This window comes from Triticum aestivum, chromosome 2B (assembly GCF_018294505.1).
Source record: "Triticum aestivum cultivar Chinese Spring chromosome 2B, IWGSC CS RefSeq v2.1, whole genome shotgun sequence".
NCBI lineage: Eukaryota > Viridiplantae > Streptophyta > Magnoliopsida > Poales > Poaceae > Triticum > Triticum aestivum.
The window spans coordinates 78,259,848-78,275,462 of NC_057798.1; the positions used below are offsets into that span (position 1 = coordinate 78,259,848).

A 15,615-nucleotide genomic window follows, 5' to 3' on the forward strand; every position below is an offset into this window, starting at 1 on the left:
CTCATTTCTCATAACAATTTTTATAAGATATTTGTCTTATTGCAATTCCAAGTTTGTTAGTTTTCCTAAAAACTATGTCACATTTGGTGACACAATGAGAATGTTTCCTTTTGAATTTTTCATTTCATAAAACTCTTTATATGATTCAACACCTTTTTTTGAAAAAATATGGTTCAACACCTTATTTTTAGTCGACTATGACCAATTTAGAAGGTCATAATGTGTATTGGGTTATGATTGGTCAATGGACATGTCACGCGGATCGTGCTCAAACGTCGTCGGATGCTCTCAGATCCGACGGCAGCCCTTTCTCCCTCACCCCTCCCCTCTATGTCTCAAAAAAAAGAAAAAAGAAAACTCCCACCCACGAACCCTAGCGCTCCAGATCCACCTCACGCGCTCCCTTTCCCCTCGTCTCCCACATCGCCGCCGCGATCCCTCCCGATTCAGATCCAACCCCGCCGCTCGCGCCCGCACGCCACCACCCGCCGTCTCTTCCTCCTGCTCCAACCCCCCGCCCATCGATCCCCAAGTCGGCACTGGCCCGCGGCACGCCGCACCGCGTCGCCAAGACGAGCCGGCGGTGAGGCCGATCTGTCACCGTACAGCGCGGGCGGGCAAATGGGAGTTGGGTGGTGATGGGCGCGGCGAGCTCGAGACTGGAGAAGGCGCTGGGCGAGCAGTTCCCTGAGGGTGAGCGATACTTCGGTCTCGAGAACTTCGGCAACACCTGCTACTGCAACAGCGTCCTCCAGATACGGACCCCCAAAAACCGAGATCGTCGCGTGCACGCGGGCGCCTCGTTTCCTTCGCCCCCAAGGGCGGTGCGATTGATTCGTCCTGTTCAATGCGTTCCCCGCGTCGGGAGGGGCACGGTTTTCCATCGGATCGTGGAGCCTTGAATTCGATCTTGTGATGTCGGGGTAGATTTGTGTGCGGGGTGGTGACCGGAGGCCGCGGAGCGAGCGAGGTTCAGAGTCCAGTCAACCCCCCCCCCCCTTGTATGGAGAAACTCACTCTTGGGGTTGCCCCGATGATGATATGTTGTTCCTGTTTCAATTATCTGTGTTCAAACTTTGAACCAAGAGGTTGCATTTTTTATGTTAAAATTTTGACAATGGGGGATTGGGGGCGCTCAGCGGTTCTGCGTAGACTGATGTGTGAGTTTTGCTCTGTATAATTGACTAATGTTCTCATCACAAACTTTGTGACAAGGGAGAGGATGCTATGTTTTCTCGATTTATATCTGTACTCCTCATGGGATTGGCTAAATTGTTTTGTGATTCTGTTATAGGTACTTTACTTCTGTGTTCCTTTTCGCGAGCAATTACTGGAGTACTATGCAAACAATAAAAGCGCCAGTGATGGCGAAGAGAACATGGTAACCTTGCCGGTGCTGGTTTTCCGAGCAGGGGATCCGCTCTATGACGAGCTCTGGCACCCCTGCACTGGCCCGCTCATCACCGTCCCGCGAGTCGGGGACCTCGTCTTCTACTTCCAGCAGGGCCACATCAAGCAGGCCGGCCAAGCCCCGCCTTCCTCCCCTCCTCGCTTAATTCTACCCCCGCCTTGCGGTTTCGCGCAGGGAGGCTCTTCTGCTTCGGTTCGCGCGCAGAATTTACTTGCTCTTTTGGGTTTCTAGGTCAGATTTGTCGAGTTCTCCCGGTGCTCCCACCCTGGCCTGCCACCACCACCGGTCGCCGGTCTCCGGAGAGGACGCCACCACCACCACCATGGCAACGAGCCAAGTATCCTTCAATGTAAGCCCCCTGATCCTTGCTACTGATGAATACATTGGAAAACTGTATTCAGGTTGTAGTATTCAGGTTGGAGTAGGAGTAGGAGTAGTATTCATGATCCTTCCACCTGATGCTCGTAGGAGTAGCATTCAGGTTGGAGCAGAGCTGCTGCAGCTCGTCTTTGACAGATAGACTGCCGCTAGACTTGGAACAACAGGATAGAGATGAACCATTTGTGCTGATGATCCCAATGTTGCAGCTTCTCGCTATGCGTCCAGTGGGACTCCTGAGGCTGCAAGCATCATCAGGTTGGATCTAGGCTGACATGTAGCATAAGGTTCTTAGCCCGCTAACAGTCTGAACTGTACGCACAACATGCAATGCTAGGCCGAGTGAATGGAAAAGCTGGTGATTCCAGTTGTTCCGAGGCAATCGACAATTCTTATCATCAGAATAACATCTTGATGATTAACTTACCCTGTCTGTTAGGATTTTATTCTTCTCACTAGTAGGATCAGAATGAAAAACTCAACTGATTAGAGTGCCTTACATTATCACACTGGAAGTGCTTTAATCTATTATCATCTCTCTCGGTGATTGTGGCAATCTTTTTTTCTGTTAAAAGAGATGTTTATTATTAGTGCTTTATTTTCCAGTTGCAGCAGTAGGGTTATGTAATGTAGATAGTGGCTGGTGTGGCATGTGATGTTCGATATTATCCTTGCCATATACTGTTCTGCGTTGACAAGTGGAAAGTGTTGTACTTTCCTCTTCTTTTTAGAACAGTATTCCAGCACCTCATATCATAGCCTAAAGTGATTGTGCTTGATCTTCTAAGCCAGTCGGTATTTTATTTAAAAGGTGTTTCTCAGCATTGAAGATAATAATAATAAGCAGCAACATTGGCATGGGAAACAAATTTAAGACAACTTGAATATGCTAAAACATCGTCGGGAGATTTTGATCTTACTGAATACAGAGTAGCATGCAGTATGTGACTTTTGTTTTCGTTGTGCTACAGACAATGGTGTATCTAATGTAAGTGGAGGGTGAAAAGTTTGTTCCCATTAAGTAGCGATCTAATGATATGTGTACAGCAAAGGTTGCTCACCAGGAGAAGTACAAACCATGTTCAGTTTTAACTAGTACAAAAATTATGCCCCTGCATTACAGCACTCATTATAACATAAATTGCTACTGTTGTGTGAATGCTACTGCCTGTGTTTATGATGCAAAGTAAGATTATCTTGATTATCTCTTGCTGCTTGGCAAACATCACCACCTAGCTGCTTGCTTGCTTGATTACCTCTCTAAGGCAGCTTCGTTTTGTTCTTCTTCTTCATGTGCTACTTGCAGCATCAAGGGGATCTTCGACCGCTACCAGCAGACCACAGGGACCAGCGTGTGGAACGAGCAGTATGAGGTCGGCTGCTGCTTCTCTATCTTGCCTCCATCCATCTTTTTTCTTTAGCTGTATCACTTTCTCCTTAATTTGATGTGGCTGATTTGCTTTGGTTTGATATCATGGCAGAAAATAATTAGGCACTAGGGAAATCATCTAGATCTGACTAGTTTGTACTTAGTCACTAGTGATGCACTGCTCTTTTTCCTTGTGATGCCTGAGTACTGAAGAAATTGTTTTGGGTAATATGCACTAGTCTTTGCTTATGCTCTTCTGAGTTTGGCAAGTGCTTGTTTGGGGAGTAGATGTAGTGTGTGCTTATGCTCTTCTGAGATTTGCAGGGGTAGTTCATTTTTGGTACATGTGTTCAATCAATAATGTTCCTCAGTGTGTTAAATCAAGCCTTGCAGAGTACAATATACACACTAGATTGTTTCTGAACGTGTTAAATTAACAATGTGTATGTGTTACTCTATCCTAGTAATTCTGCTATGTCACTGTATCCTAGTAAAGCAAGATGCTTGTTATACTCATGTTCTTGATGATATTGATGTACACTAAATTTGGTTATTTCTTCTAGTTCTGCTAGTAGTTGTTGTGTACTCCTAGTGTTGTAGTTGCTGTGTAGTAATACAGAAATATTAATGCTCAAACATGATGATGTGGCATGTAGCACACCTGCTTCAACGCCGACACCTCTGTCGTCATCGCCTTCGAGGACGATGAGGACACCGCAGGCGCCGTTGGCCTCGACGGCGGCTACCACCGCTACCACATCGTCGTCACATACCAATTCCACAACGGCGTCCAGGCCGTCGAGTCCTTCTGCAGCTGCTGTCATTGCTCCTTCCATAGTTTGGGTGGGACTCGTCAGATCGGCCTCCTAGTTTCCCATTTCAGGTAGTACATCCTTCTTGCTCGAATCTACTATTTGATCTGCATGCACATCTCCCGCTCTGACGCAGAATTGATGGGTTCTTCCTAGATTCTTGTGTAATGAGCTCTTGTTTTTTTAGTACTTTTGTAATGGTATTCAGAAATAAAATTCATATGTTTCTATATATGTTCTTTTAGATAAGTATGTCAATACATAAATAGTAATGTAAATGGTGTGACACAGCTCTAAATATAAATGCAAATAGCTTGTGAATGTCAATCTCATGTATTAGGGTCCTGTTCTTGTAAACCTTATTAAAGCTAAAATTCTTGCTGTGTGTAGGGTGACTAGTGATGCAGCACACCAAGAAGTAGCAGGCATACCAAGCAGCAGCAGGGGAGGGGCTCTCTCGAACGTCGCTGCTGCCAGTCATTGCTACTGTCACTGATTGATGATGGATGATCGTTGTTAGTTTAGCTCGATTGATGTTCGTTTAGCTCCTTGATAGTCCCTACCTCTCTTGCAAGCGTCTACTTCTGCTGGTAGAAATAGAAATGGTAGCTGTAGTCCCATGTAGTTGTACTACCATGTAGTTCCTCTACTCGGCATGTAGTTCCTCTACTCGTTCTGCCCTTTGTTGATTCATTTCTATGTTACTTTAGTCTTTGTTGAATGTATCTATTATTTACTATTGTGTCTGTTGAAAGAAATAAAATGGTTTGGATACATGCGTACATGTTGATATGTCAAGCTGGAATAGCTGCCCTTGTGATGTCAAGCTTCTAAATGTTTGTTGTGGAGGCCCAAAATAAATTGGACCGTAAAAGGGCCGAGGCCCAAAAAAGAAATGAATTATAGAAGGGTACGTCCGACAAAATAAAATGGGCCAGGCCGATGTAGCTAGCAAAAATTAACAGGAAAAAAAATAAAATGGGCTAAATTGTTGGGCTCGGCCCATGTAAAACCCCCAATTGGACTGGGCCGATTCTAATTTTTGACCTTTTTAATTGGTCGTAATTTTGCCACGTCAGATTGCCACGTCGGATCCAACGTGGCTTGGGCAGACAGCTAGTGACCAAAACGAAATAGTAGGCATATTTTGGTCGTAAAGGTCTATGACCTTCTCACAGAGAAGGTCGTGAATGTCAGTTTACGACGGCCAGCTTTTGACCTTCTGTTTTTGGTCACAAAAAAGGTCGCAAATGGAAAACAATGACCTTTCAGTGACCAATAGTCAAGGTCACAAGTTGACATATTTCTTGTAGTGTATCATCGCGGTTGACATATCAACTGGGAGCTCCTGTGCTGAGGGCCCCTCCTTTTCAGCTGCCGGATCTGGGTTCTTGTCATCAAAAGCAAGCCTTTTCCTGCTGGAGGGTCTCACCTCAGCTCCCCTCCCCCCACTTATAGGTTTTATAGGGCTGGTACCGGTGTCCTGCAGATCATCATCATCCGAGGCATTCGTTCTTCCCCTACCCCCCACAGTTCCCCTGTCCTTCTTCCATCCCTGCGACCCTTGACCTGTTTGCCTTCTTTCTCCTGGCCGTGGTGCAAGTATGAACTCGCCCCACTCCATGGTCCTCGGATCATGCTTCCCATTACCATGCTCAAGGTAGGTGTGGCCCATATGACCGCACATGTAGCAGAATACCGGCATCTTCTCGTACAGGACCGAGTAGTATACCTTCTTCTTATCTTTTGTGATAGAGACATATCGCATCAGAGGCTCATGGATGTCAAGTTTAACTTTTATCCTCACAATCCTTCCCTCACCCCATCTAGGGTTTAGCATTATCTTCTCCACAATCCCTACTTTCTTTGCCAGCGATCGCATCACGTTTTCCTTCCTGTAGAGTGGAGGAAGATCCACGATCTGTATCCAAACTGCAAGTTTATCCAGCACAACTTCATCATATCTAGAATATCCATCATACTTCTCAATGAGCACACCATGGTCTCGAAATAGCTAAGGGCCATCCTATGTCACCCTCTTCCAATCTCCCATGCAATTAACTGTTAGGGAGAATAGGTTTTCGCCCAGAGGTTTAAAGTTAACTCCCTGTGCTAAGCTCCATGCAAGTATCATTGTCTCATAGAAAGAACTCCTACCGAAGGGCTTATCTGTATGCACCGTTGCCAGCGCCATGAACTCCGCCTCTTCAATCTCATCTGTGAACTCCTCATCGAAATCCAGATCGTCCTCCTCCCACTCTTGCAGGTTCAGTTTCATGATCATATCGTCGACCCCGATCGGCTCCCCCCTTCCCCCCACCCCCCGGAGCCGCACTTCCCGCTGATGATTGCGGTCCACTTGCCGCCATGGCCAAACCCTAAAAGGCTTCGTGCTTCCGCCGCCGCGCCCTAACAACCCAAAGCAGGAACCAAGGTTGGGTAGATAGCGAGGCTATCCCCTTGATCAGCCCGAGAACCATGACGGGAAGGATTGGGCGTGGTGGTAGAGTCCGGATCGGCCTCACGGTGTCGCCACCGGAGGAAAACTAAAACCCTAGACGGAGGCCGCCAGGGGAGTTGCGGGTTGACATCGGATTGCTAATTCCAGGTCGTTTTTCCTCTGGATTGTGGACCCCCTTTTTTATCCAAGCGCCTACCATGACCATTGCCTACCCGTAGGAAGTAGAACTCCGATTTTAACATGGTAGTGCTGTTTTATATAATGCAGCTTTGATCCATGTGCTCATCAAGAAGTGGTAGTATGATGGTTAATGGAAACGTCTTTTAGCTTTTGGATTAGCTTCTGGACTTTATAATCTCTCTAGTTGCAGCTTTCCCAATGATTGAGACAGATATTCTATTCAATTGTTGCCTGCTAGTCCTCAGCCGATCTCCGCATGTAATTGGCCGGTACTCATCGCAGTACTGGTACTCGTTTTGATCTCCACTTGATTTATCTTTGTATCCACGTGGACTAGCAGTACTAAACAGCCTCTGGACTTGAGCCTGTAATCTAGCCGCAGCAACTTACACAACTTGGCGGATCAGAGAGTGGAAAACCTTTGTCCGTTTCGATGGAAACTGTGACTTGACAACTTACGGATTCGGCGAAACCAATCTCCCGTCGGTTTGGACTGATCGTCTCGCGTTGGCCGCGCACAGAATGTAGAACCCTAATTTCTTTAATCTTTAATCTCGTATATTGCTCCGACTGCTTACCATGGAGACGATGTGTATTTCTGCACTAGTTCTCTTTCATCCAGCACATCATGATCTTCTCGATCCCGGAAGAGATCCCTCCAAGAACTCATCACCACCGTGCGCAGGCCCCATGGTGGGCGCCAACTATCGTGGAATTGTCACGGCAGATGTCCTAGTGTGAGAACTTAGTCGTGAGGCCAACGCATCTATGTGGTAGCTTGAGAGGGGTCGATCGGAATCGAGAGACGCAACACAAGACAAGGATTTAAACAGCTTCGGGCCCCGGGAAACATCATCCGGTAATAGCCCTACATGCTGTTTGTGGCTAGGTCTCATTATGCTCATGAGGGAGTCGCCGTAAACCGGCTCTCCTCTAGTTGTGTTTGGCCTTATCAATTATTTCCCCCCCCCCTCTTGGGGTGCCCTTCCCCTCCTTGTTTGCCAGGGCCCCTCATAGGATTAGAGGGGCGGGTTACATGTGGAGTCCTATTAGGATTAGGACTAGTCTACCTTCTAATACAAACCGGATACAATTCCGGGTCTTAACTCCTTGTAAGGTAAATATTCCTCATGCATTTCCTCTTAAACCGGCCCATCATTAACGTAAACCGGCCTTCTGGGCCTTGGGCCTTGTCATCTGTCCGTCGCCCCCCGGGTTACCAGTGTGTCATAATGTTCAGGCAGGTTGCTTGTAAACCGTCTGGTCAGGGCGGGTCGCCAGTGAATCGCCAAGTGTCCACCGGGTCTCAAGTAAACCGCCAAGCCCGGCCGGGTTATACTTCTTCCCGGTTCATACCGCGGGGTATATCCCCGACAACACTAGTTTCAAGAAAAAGGGCAAAGGGAAGAAAGGGAACTTCAAGAAGAACAACAAAAAGGTTGCTGCTCATGAGAAGAAACCCAAGTCTGGACCTGAGCCTGAAACTGAGTGCTTCCACTGCAAAGGGACTGGTCACTAGAAGCCGAACTGCCCCAAGTATTTGGCGGATAAGAAGGATGGCAAAATGAAAGGTATATTTGATATACATGTTATTGATGTGTACTTAACTAATGCTCGCAGTAGCACCTGGGTATTTGATACTGGTTCTGTTGCTCATATTTGCAACTCGAAACAGGGGCTACGGATTAAGCGAAGATTGTCTAAGGACGAGGTGACGATGCGCGTGGGAAAATGTTCCAAAGTCGATGTTATCGTGGTCGGCACGCTACCTCTACATCTACCATCAGGATTAGTTTAGACCTAAATAATTGTTATTTGGTGCCAGCGTTGAGCATGAACATTATATCTGGATCTTGTTTAATGTGAGATAGTTATTTATTTAAATCAGAGAATAATGGTTGTTCTATTTATATGAGTAATATCTTTTATGGTCATGCACCCCTGCTGAGTGGTCTATTTCTGTTAAATCTCAAATAGTAGTGATACACATATTCATAGTGTTGATGCCAAAAGATTGAAGTTTAATAATGATAGTGCAACTTATTTGTGGCACCGCCGTTTGGGTCATATCGGTGTAAAGCGCATGAAGAAACTCCATGTTGATAGACTTTTAGAATCACTTGATTATGATTCACTTGGTGCTTGCGGACCGTGCCTTATGGGCAAGATGACTAAAACTCCATTCTCCGGACCAATGGAATGAGCTACCGACTTGTTGGAAATAATACATACCGATGTATGTGGTCCAATGAGTATTTATGCTTGTGGTGGGTATCGTTATTTTCTTAGCTTCACAGATGATTTGAGCAGATATGGTGATATCTACTTAATGAAGCATAAGTCTGAAACATTTGAAAAGTTCAAATAATTTCAGAGTGAAGTGGAAAATCATCATAACAAGAAAATAAAGTTTCTATGATCTGATCGTGGAGTAGAATATTTGAGTTACGAGTTTGGTCTTCATTTGAAACAACATGGATAGTTTAACAATTAACGCCACCTGGAACACCACAGCAAAATGGTGTGTCCGAACATCATAACCGTACTTTATTAGATATGGTCCGATCTATGATGTCTTTTACTAATTTACCGCTATCGTTTAGGGTTATGCTTTAGAGACGGCTGCATTCACTTTAAATAGGGCAGCGTCTAAATCCATTAAGATGACGCCTTATGAACTGTGGTTTGGCAAGAAACCAAAGTTGTCATTTCGTAAAGTTTGGGGCTGCGATGCATATGTGAAAAAGCTTAAACCTGATAAGCTCGAACCCAAATCGGAGAAGTCGTCTTTATAGGATACCCAAAAGAAACTGTTGGGTACACCTTCTATCACAGATCCGAAGGCAACATCTTTGTTGCTAAGAATGGATCCTTTCTAGAGAAGCAGTTTCTCTCGAAAGAAGTGAGTGGGAGGAAAGTAGAACTTGATGAGGTAACTGTACCTGCTCCCTTATTGGAAAGTAATTCATCGCAGAAATTAGTTCCTGTGATTCCTACACCAATTAGTGAGGAACCTAATGATGATGATCATGAAGCTTCAGATCAAGTTGCTACCGAACCTCGTAGGTCTTCCAGAGTAAGACCTGCACCAGAGTGGTATGATAATACTGTTTTGGAAGTCATGTTACTAGACCATGATGAACCTACGAACTATGAGGAAGCGATGATGAGCCCAGATTCCGCGAAATGGCTTGAGGACATGAAATCTGAGATGGGATCCATGTATGAGAAGAAAGTGTGGACTTTGGTGGACTTGCCCGATGATCGGCAAGCCATAGAAAATAAATGGATCTTTAAGAAGAAGACCGACGCAGACGGTAATGTTACTGTTTACAAAGCTCAACTTGTTGCGAAAGGTTTTCGACAAGTTCAAGGAGTTGACTATGATGAGACTTTCTCACCCGTAGCGATGCTTAAGTCTGTCTGAATCATGTTAGCAAGTGTTGCATTTTATGATAATGAAATTTGGCAAATGGATGTCAAAACGGCATTCCTGAATGGATTTCTGGAAGAAGAGTTATATATGATGCAACCGGAAGGTTTTGTCGATCCTAAGGGTGCTAGCAAAGTGTGCAAGCTCCAGCGATCCATTTATGGACTGGTGCAAGCCTCTCGGAGTTGGAATAAAAGCTTTGATAGTGTGATCAAAGCATATGGTTTTATACAAACTTTTGGAGAAGCTTGTATTTACAAGAAAGTGAGTGGGAGCTCTGTAGCATTTCTGATCTTATATGTAGATGACATATTGTTGATTGGAAATGATATAGAATTTCTGGATTGCATAAAGATACCTAAATAAGAGTTTTTTTATGAAAGACCTTGGAGAAGCTGCTTACATATTGGGCATCAAGATCTATAGAGATAGATCAAGTCGCTTAATTGGACTTTCACAAAGCACATACCTTCATAAAGTTTTGAAGAAGTTCAAAATGGATCTGTCAAAGAAAGGGTTCTTGCCTGTGTTAGAAGGTGTGAAGTTGAGTCGGACTCAAAGCCCGACCACGGCAGAAGATAGAGAGAAAATGAAAGTCATTCCCTATTCTTCAACCATAGGTTCTATCATGTATGCAATGTTGTGTACCAGACCTGATGTATGTCTTGCTATAAGAATAGCAGGGAGGTACCAAAGTAATCCCGGAGTGGAGCACTGGATAGCGGTCAAGAACATCCTGAAATACCTGAAAAGGACTAAGGATATGTTTCTCATTTATGGAGGTGAAAAAGAGCTCGTCGTAAATGGTTACATCGATGCAAGCTTTGACACTGATCTGGATGACTCTAAGTCGCAAACCGGATACGTATTTTTATTGAATGGAGGAGCTGTCGGTTGGTGCAGTTCCAAGTAGAGCGTCGTGGCGGGGTCTACGTGTGAAGCGGAGTACATTGCTGCTTCGGAAGCAGCGAATGAAGCAGTTCATATCCGATCTAGGTGTCATACCTAGTGCATCGGGTCCAATGAAAATCTTTTGTGACAATACTGGTGCAATTGCCTTGGCAAAAGAATCCAGATTTCACAAGAGAACCAAGCACATCAAGAGACGCTTCAATTCCATCTGTCATCAAGTGTCGGAAGGGGACACAGAGATTTGCAAGATACACACGGATCTGAATGTTGCAGACCCGTTGACTAAGCCTCTCTCACGAGCAAAACATGATCAGCACCAAAGCTCCATGGGTGTCAGAATCCTTACTATGTAATCTAGATTATTGACTCTAGTGCAAGTGGGAGACTGAAGGAAATATGCCCTAGAGGCAATAATAAAGTTATTAGTTATTTCCTTAATTCATGATAAATGTTTATTATTCATGCTAGAATTGTATTAACCAGAAACTAAGTACATGTGTGAATACATAGACAAAACATATAGTCCCTAGTATGCCTCTACTTGACTAGCTCGTTAATCAAAGATGGTTAAGTTTCCTAACCATACACATGTGTTGTCATTTGATGAACGGAATCACATCATTAGGAGAATGATGTGATGGACATGACCCATCCATTAGCTTAGCATTATGATCATGTTAGTTTCATTGCTACTGCTTTCTTCATGACTTATACAAGTTCCTTAGACTATGAGATTATGCAACTCCCGAATACCGGAGGAACACTTTGTGTGATAATAAATGTCACAACGTAAAAGGGTGATTATAAAGGTGCTCTACAAGTGTCTCCGAAGGTGTTTGTTGGATTGTCATAGATCGAGATTAGGATTTGTCACTCCGTGTTTCGGAGAGGTATCTCTGGGCCCTCTCAGTAATACTCATCACTATAAGCCTTGCAAGCATTGTAACTAATGAGTTAGTTGCGGGATGAAGTATTACGGAATGAGTAAAGAGACTTGTCGGTAACGAGATTGAACTAGGTATTGAGATACCGACGATCGAATCTCGAGCAAGTAACATACCGATGACAAAGGGAACAACATATGTTATTATGCGGTTTGACCGATAAAGATCTTTGTAAAATATGTAGGAACCAATATGAGCATCTAGGTTCCGCTATTGGTTATTGACCGGAGACGTGTCTCGGTCATCTCTACATAGTTCTCGAACCCGTAGGGTCCACACGCTTAACGTTCGATGACGATTGGTATTATGAGTTTATGTGATATGTTGTACCGAAGATTGTTCGGAGTCCCGGATGTGATCACGGACATGACGAGGAGTCTCGAAATGGTCAAGACATAAAGATTGATATATTGGATGACTATATTCAGACACTAGAAGTGTTCCGGAGAAGTTTCTGATATAACTGGAGTGCCGGAAGGGTTATGGGAACCACCGAAGAAGTAATGGGCCTTAGTGGGCCTAAGGGAGAGAGAGAGGGGCGGCCAGGGGCTGGCCACGCGCCCCCCAAGGGCCTAGTCCAAATTTGACTAGGGGGACGGCCGGCGCCCCCTTCTTCCTTCTCCTCTCCCCTCCTTCCTTCTTCTCCTAGTAGGACTAGGAAAGGGGGAGCCATACTCCTACCAGGACGAGGATTCCTCCCCCCTTGGCACGCCCTATAGGGTCGGCCGGCCTCCCCCTTGCTCCTTTATATACGGGGGCAGGGGGAACCCTAGGACACACAAGTTGACATTGTTTAGCCGTCTGTGGTGCCCCCCTCCACAGTTACACACCTCGGTCATATCGTCGTAGTGCTTAGGCGAAGCCCTACGTCGGTTACTTCATCATCACTGTCACCACGCCGTCGTGCTGACGAAACTCTCCCTCGGCCTCAACTGGATCAAGAGTACGAGGGACGTCCCTGAGCTGAACGTGTGCTGATCGCGGAGGTGTCGTACGTTCGGTGCTAAGATCAGTCGGATCGTGAAGACGTACGACTACATCAACTGCGTTGTCATAACGCTTCCGCTTTCGTTCTACGAGGGTACGTGCACATACTCTCCCCTCTCGTTGCTATGCATCATATAGATAGATCTTGTGTGATCGTAGGAAATTTTTTGAAATTACCACGTTCCCCAACAATGGGAATTCACCGTGAGGAGTAATGGGCCTTATTGGCCCATACGGGAAAAGAGGTGGCAGGCCAAAGGGGAGGTGGCAGCGCCCCCCTTGCCCTGTCCTACTCCCTCTCTCTTTTCCTCTTTCCTTCTCTCCTACTCTAAAAAGGAAAGGGATTCCTACTAGGACTTGGAAGTCCTAGTAGGACTCCATACTCTTGGCGCGCCCCTAGGGGGCGGCCTCTCTCCCTCCCTCCTTTATATACGTGGGCAGGGGCACCCCAAAGGCACTCCAAGATTTGTCTTAGCCGTGTGTGGTGCCCCCCTCCACAGTTACACACCTCGGTCATATCGTCGTAGTCCTTAGGCAAAGCCCTGCACCGGTAACTTCATCATCACCGTCGCCACGCCATCGTGCTGACGAAACACTCCCTCATCCTCAACTGGATCAAGAGCTCGAGGGACGTCATCGTGCTGAACGTGTGCTGAACACTGAGGTGCCATATGTTCGGTACTTGGATCGGTTGGATCGTGAAGACATTCGACTACATCAACCGCATTACTAAACGCTTCCGCTTTCGGTCTACGAGGGTACATAGACACACTCTCCCCTCTCGTTGCTATGCATCTCCTAGATAGATCTTGCATGATCGTAGGAATTTTTTTGAATTACTACGTTCCACAACACATAGCAAGGTGTATATCATTACAACATACCATGTACTGAATAGATAAAATCTCTACTCCTCATTTCTCAGTTGGTAGGTCGCGTTTCGGGTTTTATTTTCGTCCCACCTCTCCTGGTTTATTTTCGTCCTCCCTCCCACCTCCCAATTCCCCTGCTCCCACCTCCTATTTTCGTTGGGTTTTTTTTGCCGGTTTTTTTGCCGATTTTTATTCGTCCCCCTCCCACTAGTTTTACAGTGCAGAGAAAACCATCCCCGCACGCCCCTCCACGATCCCTACCCGATTTACGCATCTCACCCTCCCTCCTGCACGAGCATCCGCCGCCGCTGGTGCATTGGCTGCCTCCCTCCCCCATCGCCGGCCACCTCCCGCCCCTCATAGCCGGTCGCCTCCCTCCACCGGATGCCGACCACCTACTTCACCGCGCCGACCTCCTACATCCCAGCCGCCGGCCATGACCAGATCCGCACCGGCGTTCCCGCATCGGCGCCACCACGACCACGCAGCGGCAGAGGGGTCCTCCTCCTCCCACCACCACCGCCGCCACCACCGCGCCCTCCTCCTTCCACCTCCACACCCATCCATCCCTCCCTGCTCGCGCCCGAAACCCTAGCCCGCGGGCGGCCATGGTGACCGAGCTCAGGATCCGCAGCATCTTCCTCTCCTCCGAGAGCAAGAGCGGCAACGTCCGCAAGGGTATGCCATGAATCCCTTCTCTTCTTCTGGCCTTCTTCATCTCCACATCTGATTCGTGTGTGTGGTCTATATATGCAGTCAGTTTGCTCCCTCCGATCTGCTCTGCTTGCGTGAAGGGGCCCGGCCAAGGAGAAGCTGCTGCTGTTGTAGGTTCTTCCTCCTCCCTGCTGTAGGTGGTAAGCCATATCCCTCTCCCTCCTTCTCTCTCACCCCCATCTTGTCTCTGTAGGAAAGCAGTCTCCATGTTAGCAGGCACATGAATCAATCAAAATGCCTTTTTGATTGATATATACGTGTACTGAGAGGAGAACCATGTTAAAGAATCACAGTGTGTGATGTTATATTTTGTTTCCTGCTAAACTCCGAGGTTGCATTCATTTCCTTGAACAAATGTTTGAACCTTTTGCTGTAAATTTGTAGATTGAATTTATTTGTCATAACTTAGTTGGTTGTTGCTTGCCTGAATGAAATCAGTAGACATTATTTAGATAACTGAATTAGGCGCTGTTGTGTGTAGTCTTTGTTAGTATTACATACTGTACCGACAGACAAATGAAGTTCACTGAGAAATCTATGGTTTTTACCAAGACGAGGATTGAGTACTCTTATCTCATTCATCATTACAAGTTGTATCTTTCAGAATTAGGTGTTCGTACAGTTACTATTTACTGTATATTATTTTCTACAGTAACTGTCAGGATTAGGTGTTTGTTGGTAATATAAAATGATAGATGTATAGAGTTCACCGAGAAATCCAAGGTTATGATCAAGATGATAGGTTAAAAGTTAAGGATCAAGTACTCTTGTCTCATTGATCATTACAAGTTGTAAGATTCAGGATTATCTCATGCAGTGTTTATCAATATCCAGGATTAGGAAAAAAATGTACTCCTATCTTGCAACTTTGTTTCAGCTTCAGGCAAAGTGCACAGTTAAGAACCTCATGCTACTGTGAGAGAAACTTAGAACAGTCTTTACTATCTTTTTTTTCTTGACAATCGTATCTTGCCTGAATCAATTCAGTGCTCATGTTCAGATAACTGAAACTAGACACTGTCTTGTAGTGGATGTATAGAGTTCACCAAGAAATCCAAGGTTGTGAGCAAGACGGCAGCTTTAGAATTGATGATCACGTACTCTTATCTCATTTATTACTACAAGTTTTACGATTCAGGAAT

The 15,615-nt window shown here is 45.7% G+C and overlaps 1 protein-coding gene across 1 annotated transcript; it reads left to right on the forward strand.

The window, feature by feature from the left end:
* Positions 1-638: 638 nt before the first annotated feature.
* LOC123038988 (uncharacterized) lies at positions 639-4,728 on the forward strand. Its single transcript, XM_044462335.1, has 6 exons — positions 639-824; positions 1,295-1,361; positions 1,433-1,760; positions 3,096-3,162; positions 3,815-4,041; positions 4,361-4,728. The coding sequence occupies exons 1-6, from the start codon at positions 639-641 to the stop codon at positions 4,464-4,466; spliced, it is 981 nt and encodes a 326-aa protein (XP_044318270.1). The 3' UTR covers positions 4,467-4,728.
* The last annotated feature ends 10,887 nt before the right edge of the window (positions 4,729-15,615 follow it).

Bases quoted from the DNA above. Each gene is read 5' to 3' on its own strand.
- LOC123038988 (XM_044462335.1), top strand. From the start codon at position 639: ATGGGCGCGGCGAGCTCGAGACTGGAGAAGGCGCTGGGCGAGCAGTTC. The intron at 3,163-3,814 runs GTCGGCTGCTGC...TGTGGCATGTAG, and splicing joins TGTGGAACGAGCAGTATGAG to CACACCTGCTTCAACGCCGA. The intron at 4,042-4,360 runs GTAGTACATCCT...TGCTGTGTGTAG, and splicing joins CTCCTAGTTTCCCATTTCAG to GGTGACTAGTGATGCAGCAC.